At 45.9% G+C, this 7306-nt stretch overlaps 1 protein-coding gene across 1 annotated transcript; it reads left to right on the top strand.

Moving 5' to 3' along the window:
• The first annotated feature begins 203 nt into the window (after window positions 1–203).
• Window positions 204–4124, top strand: LOC117642399. The gene has a single exon (XM_034380547.1). The coding sequence runs from the start codon at window positions 204–206 to the stop codon at window positions 4122–4124; it is 3921 nt and encodes a 1306-aa protein (XP_034236438.1).
• Window positions 4125–7306: the final 3182 nt, after the last annotated feature.

Genomic DNA, 7306 nt, shown 5'->3' with positions numbered 1-7306 from the left:
CCAACTTGTTTGCGAACGACATTTACAGATGCGTTCATTGTGGGGCCTCGCTGTTTGAAGAGGAAAAAACGAAGGAAAAGTGGTGTTGCGGGGCGGGGAGATACAATGTTCTTGATCTTCCTCCCTTGGATCACGACTTGTATTCAGCGCCTTCGTTCCTCGAAAGGGCTCGAGCATACAATGATATGTTTGCATTTTGTGCTATGGGTGTCAGTGGTGGATACAAGCACCCTAGTGGCCTCTCCTTCATTAAAATAGAGGGTCGCATGTACCATCGTATCTTTAGCCTACAAGCGCCGGGACAGAGGTTCAGTTATGGCAATAGCCAACAATATATAAACCACTGCCGATTGTACCTGGATGATGGCGCGGAACGCCTGGCTCTCACTGAAAACCGCAAGCTTAATCCTGCAATCATCACTGGTGTGAAGGAATATCTTCAAGAAGTCAATCCATTTATTCCACAGTTCCGCCTTCTTGGCCAAGAACAATCTCTCAATGCGCGCCTTGAATTCGAACTCACCAACCGGTCAACTCACGGCCCAGCTTTAGGAGACAGAAATAGGGGCATGGAGGTGCATGCAATTCTTAACACAGACGAAGCGGCTGCGGGTGGGCCCCGCATGCTGACTGTTTGGAAAAGGGCAGATCGGGCTCCATCCTACGTTGACCTTTTCAGCCCGTTGTTGGAGCCACTTCAATACCCGTTGCTTTTCCCCCACGGGACCCTTGGCTGGCACATAAACAAACTAGATAACATGGGCCAGAAACTTTCACAGTACAGATACACGAGATGTCTTATTCTCTCCCAACCTCGATTTTTCGAGCTAGGTCGTCTCTCTCAGTCATGGATGGTTGAGATGTTTGCAAGATTTGAGGAAGAGCGTCTCCGATATGTCACACGGTGTCAGAAGGGACAAGGAGGAAACCAGGGCGGAACAAGGGTAGCTCCTTTATCTGAGTTGGAGCAGCAACTGAACCCTCGACAGGTGGCTAATGACATAGCCGCTGATGAAACAATCGCTGGGGAAGGTGGAGTGACTGCAGGAAAAATTTATTTGCCAGCATCTTTTACGGGCTCGCCACGTTACATGCGGACACAGTACCACAACTCTATGGGGTTGGTAGCCCGCAAAGGAAAGCCAACATTTTTTCTTACCTTCACAGCTTGCGGCCAGTGGGACGAGCTGAAACAGTCTTTGCGGCACGGAAATCTGTGTGATCCAGCCACCTGCTGCCGGATTTTTCACATTAAACTCCAAGATCTGTTGAGGGACATAAGAAGCGGTGCCCTCTTTGGTCCAGTCGCCTACGTCGTTTATGTAATTGAGACTCAAATGAGAGGTCTTCCTCATGCTCACATTGCAATAAAGGTGGAGGATGGGGGTCCGATCCAATCAGCTGATATCGACAGAGTTATAAGAGCAGACGTTCCTGGGCCAGAGGAAGCTGGTGGACGTTTGCGTGAGTTGGTGCTTCGGCATATGATTCATGGACCATGTGGCACTAACTATCGTACCGATTTTCCATGTTGGGACAGCCAGAAATCTCAGTGTTCGAAGTTCTTTCCAAAATCAGAAACTGAAACAACTCACATTGATGAGAAAGGGTTTGTTCACTACCGCAGAAATTACAATAACAAGGTACCAATGAAAGTCAGGAACAGGGAAATACTTGTACACGATGGTTGGGTTGTCCCATACAACCCGTACCTCTTATTAAGATACCAAGCTCACATAAACCTGGAAATTTCAAGCAGTCGCAAGGTCATAAAGTATCTGTTCAAGTACCTGGCAAAAGGCTCTTCGCTTCAAAATGTGAGAGTCCTGCCGCTTCATGAACAGCAGGACGAACCAGAGGAATATGCAACACGCAGGATGATAGGAGCAAGCGATGCCTGTTGGCGCTTTTTGGATTTTGACCTCACCGTGTGTGAACCAACAGTGGAAATGCTTCCCGTGCATTTAGAAGGTGAGCAATCCGTCATGTTTCGACCAGGCAATGAGGCCGAGGCAGTCAATGCATCTACGAGCAAACTGTTGCTCTATATGCAAAGACCGGCAGACCCTGTTTTTGATGACCTTACCTATCAGTCATTCTACGAAAATTTTATCGTCCACACAAAGCGCCCGGCCGCATCAAAAGTACAAGTATACGATCATGGGGATGGAAAACATTTCATAACTCGCAGGCAGATAAAAGAAAAGGTAACAAGATTGTTCTGGGTTACACCAAACAAGGGGGAGCTGTATTATCTACGGGTGCTACTTGCAACAATGCCCTGCCGTGGTTTCGATGATCTAAAATTCAGGGGAGGGCCCCATTGTCGAACTTTTCAAGAGGCTGCAAAGGAGCTTGGGCTCGTGGACAATGAGAGGGAACACAGAGACTGCTTAGATGAGGCTTCCCAGTTCATGACTGGGCCGGCGCTCCGATCTTTCTTCGTCCTTTTGTGCAATGTTGGAGCCCCAGGTGCTTTGCTTTGGGACCAGTTTAGAGACAAAATCTGTGAAGACTTTATTGAGAGGCATCCTGACGACTATGAAAAGGCTTACAAATTAGGACTTATACAAATAGACAGATGTCTCAGACGCAATGGCTTTAAACTTACCGACCACGGTCTGCCGGACGTGCAGGATGATACAACTGAGCTCGGCCGAGAACTGCTAAACTACAGTGCAGAGAATCAGCAGAGGTTTGTTGATGAATGGCTGCCTCAGCTAGACCCTGAACAGCGAGCTCTGTTTGAATACATTAAACTCTTGTCAGAACAGCAAGCATCAACTCCAAACAACCCCAGATCCATATTTCTTTCTGCACCGGGGGGTTATGGAAAAACAGCCGTGCTCAAGGTAATAACATCTTATCTTAGGGCACGGGGCAAAGTAGTGTTGTGCGTTGCATCTTCAGGTATTGCTGCTCTGAATATGGACGGTGGAACGACGGCACATAACATGTTCCGGCTTCCCCTTGATCTAAAAGACGGGACGGCCACATGGAACCTTACCAACGGCAGCCAGAGGGCGGAACTGATCAGAGCGTCATCGCTTATAATGTTTGACGAGGCACCTATGATGCACAAACACATTTTAGAACTGCTTGACCGATCGCTTAAAGATCTCATGGGAAATGACCACCCCTTTGGCGGCAAAATTTTGTTGTGTTCAGGGGATTTTAGGCAAACACCACCTGTGGTTGAATCAGCCCGAACGCCAAATGACGTGATCGATGCATCTATCAAGAGTTCTTGTCTGTGGGGCCGTATGAAAATATTTTCTTTAAAAACGCCTCAACGGACACGCAATGATCCTGACTATTCAAAGTTTCTGTTAGATATCGGTAATGGCACCGCACCAGAAGTCCCCTTTACAACTGCTAATGACAAACGAGAAGATCTTGTTGCTTTACCTGGCATTGGTTCTGTCACAGACTCAAAAGCACTAATTGACATGATATATCCAGAGCACATTTTGTCCCAACCCGATGAGTGTGCCAAAAGGGCTATTTTGGCACCACTCAATGTTAATGTATCCGAAATAAACAACATTGTTTTGGACATGCTTATTGGACCGATACACGAAATGCTGAGTTACGACTCAACTGAAAAGGAAACTGATGACCCTCTCGAAGCTGACGTGGATCTTTTAAACCAAGCTTCTGCAAAAGGAGTCCCACCACACAAGCTAAGGCTGAAAGTTGGAGCTGTCTGCCTTATAACGAGGAACCTCAACGTTGACCAGGGGCTTGTAAATGGTACGAAGGTAATAGTTCAGTCTATCAGCCCTAATCTTGTCAGAGTCCGGAAGGCTACCTCCAGTGAATCGTTTGGCATTCCACGCATTACCTTTAAGTTCCCTATGTTGCCTGGATCACCTCTCACGGTGGTGAGGCGTCAGTTTCCCTTGCAGTTGGCGTATGGAATGAGTGTTCATAAAAGCCAGGGGCAGACCATCGACTTAGTTGGAGTAGACTTACGGACAGAATGCTTCACTCACGGACAACTCTATGTAGCTCTGAGTAGAGTTCGCTCTAGGGAAAATATCAAGCTATTGGTCCCTCCAGCCAGAGTGCTCCACGGTACAGTGCATACTAAGAATGTGGTGTACCGCGACCTTCTTAATTAGGCTTACATTAGTTATTGTAAATATAGTAGCGTACAGCTTATAGGTGTATTTGTACATACATATTTTGCTTATAAGCAAAACACTCAAAAAAACTCATTTTAAGTAGGAATCCTAACACTTATTCGTAAATGCTGAATATGTACATATATATTACTTTAAGTGCATGCATAGGACATAGCCCACGAATAACTCATATGGCACATGAGCGTAATTTTCTCACCTCTTATCTACCCACTACTAATTCAGTGGAGCACGCACCTCTTCCTTTCGACCCACAGATACACATCTACACAACATAGTATGCTGTGCTTTCTGAAGCCTTCTTAGCTTAAGCCTACTACCTTTTTTGTATATAATGGAGTTCAACTTCAATGAAATTTGTAAAAAGTGTAAATATGGTTCCAAAAGTCCTATGCTACCTCCTCGTGGTGGAACCGGGCAACGCGTTCATGGAAGAACTTGTCTTCTGCTTCTGTGAGGGCGGCGAACAGCAAGGCATACTCAACAACGGTCCTAAGTCGAAGTCCATGACTGTCCATCACTGCAACATTTTCAAGGGTCCCTGGGGATAACTGTAAGCTAGCTATCGATACACGCAAGCATTAGCAGCCAAAAATAATTCAAGTGCATCCCCAATATCCATGGCCCACATCAGACCACATTTATATCTTCAAAATGTTAGGCTTAACCACAACAGTATACGTTTTATTTACACCGACCAAAATTTTCACGATGACAACAATGTATGGGATGTAGAATCCTGGTTACCTTCATTCCAGACATGCTCATAACGCTAAAAAAAACATTCTTGGGAAAGGGTTTCATGAAAAATTTATACGCTGACTTATGTTACTCTTATTTTGACCCATTTTTTTCCCGGGGTTGGCACCCTGTAGGTAAACTTCGTTCCAGGACCGTACTTTGACCCAGCTGACCTCTTTATAAAGGGCTCTTTACATCATTAAATCTACATGTAAAATAGAATACTACTCCTAAGTTTAAATCAACACAGTCTTCGCTACTACTTTACACTCATCCCTGGGTGAGGCGCCCATGGGGGCCAATGGTCCGCCATACTGCAACCTTAGACACCCATGGTGAATCCTTGGTGCCTATGGGCGTGAAGGGGGGACCATGGTCGATCCGTGGGCAGGCCATGGACAATCCATGGTTGGCCCATGGGTCTCATTACAAAAGGACAACCAAAGGTCATCCTCAACGGTCATGGACGGCCAATTGACAATGGCTTCCTCGTGCATCTAAGCTCCAGTATTTTCACAAAACCCTTTAACTTTTGAAACCCTTTTCCCAAACAAAAACTGAATTTAGAATTGAGGAAGCGCGAAAAATTCATGTAGAGCCCCCATGTTATTCTGACTTGGAAAGACTGCTTATAGTGGGAGGACTTTGCCCGAGCAATATGCAGCCAGTGTGGACCCCCCATGGGGCCCTCCATGGATGTCCATAGATATCCGCTTTCAATTTCCCATGGACCGCCCATGGATCGCCCATGGGCGCCTCACCCAGGGATTGAAAGAAATTCCATCCAAATGCTACTATTGCTACACAGACCAGACTCAGCGGGCCGGAGGCACGCACGGGGGGTCTGGGGGCGAACCCCCCCGCGAGCGAAAGCGGTCATACTATATGCCCGTCCCTTCGTTATTTTTTTTTTTACAAAAAATAAACGGAACGGGCCAAAAATTAGGTCATAAACCATAAACTGAAACAAAATGGTCAACAAAAATACGGTTTTACCCTTACGTGAAAGCTAGTCCCAGCCCAAGGGTTTAAATTTTGTTTTTGATTTTATCAGAAATAAGTTTCTCAACCTTAAAATTCCGGAAATTTTTTTTGCCGCAATCGGGGTAAAATGAACGGTTCTATCCAGACCTGAAGGCTTGTTGAGCCCCTGGAGTTTGGCTTTTTGTCTTGATTTTATCCGAAATGAGTTCCTCAACCTTGAAAACTCTAGAGGAGAGATCTTTGACGCAGTCGGCGCCTCCTATAATTATCGCTGCCTTTTTCGCGTTTCGTCCCACTGTGCGCCTTGAGGATAACGAGGTAACGGTTCTCGGTCTGGATAAACCCAATTGGCGTCCTCCGAAACGTGGAAATAACAGGAGAAAGCGATACACATTGGCAATTTCGGCCTGTCCCGTACATTTCGAAATCCGCGATTCACGTATGTTTAGACCTAATGGGATTTGAACCTGAGTCGGGTTAAGAAATATGTTATTTTCATCATCAGCGCCCTCACATACAGAAGGAACAATGCAAAAACTTCAATTCAATATCAGGAAAGTAGCGATACACATCGACAACTTTAACCCATCCCGTTCATTTGCAAATTAGTGAATTTCATTTTTGTTGAACCCTTACGGCATTTGAACCCCAGTCTGGGGTGAAAATAGATGAGGTTTTGTGACCAGCGGCCTCAAAAACATAAGGAACAATGCAAAAAATTGAATAAAAATAACGGTGCGTAAGCGTAAGGTGCCCAACTTCCCTTGTTTTGTTAATTGTTTGAGTAGACTGACGGCAGTGGACAGTGAAGGCGCATAGAAACTTTTCTGTACTGTACTCACGTTTCGCTGTAGATGCATGACTTCAGCCAGCAGAATCACCAGTGCGATAAGTCTACCTCCAGTTGCCGCAACATCCACATAAGCGAAGGAGAACAGTAATATGCCTTTACGTTGAATCCAGTAGCCAGGATCACTAATCAACACCGTTAAAAACGGACCGGCCTCATACACTTGACATATTTCCACCATTGATCTGAAGGTAAGGAGGCAAGCCAATGAGACACCGAAGATGAAATACACCTCTTGAACGAGACGCGTTAAGTGATTGTGCTGCAGTCGTTCCTGTAGAGTTTCAAATTCGTTTACTAGAAATCACAACAAAAACGGGGACTTCCGAAATAAAAAGTCAAAGCATTGAGAAGATTCGTTTTCACAGAATTGGAACAATGGTGCCTTTGCCCTTTGTCCAAGCAGAAGTGGCTCGCTTCAAAATAACAGGAAAATGGCGATGCCATCCCGGCCCAACTTCCGCCCGTCCCGTAGGGTAAAGTATACAGTCACCGTCAGTTTAAGAGCATCGCTTTCTTTTCGAGGGCCTCTAGGGTACACTGAGACAAGGTGGTGCCCTGAAACTGACCGACTAAGTCGCCCGCC

Source organism: Thrips palmi, unplaced genomic scaffold, assembly GCF_012932325.1.
Source record: "Thrips palmi isolate BJ-2018 unplaced genomic scaffold, TpBJ-2018v1 HiC_scaffold_16, whole genome shotgun sequence".
In the NCBI taxonomy this organism is placed as follows: Eukaryota; Metazoa; Arthropoda; class Insecta; order Thysanoptera; family Thripidae; genus Thrips; species Thrips palmi.
This window is presented reverse-complemented; position numbering and strand designations above follow the sequence as displayed.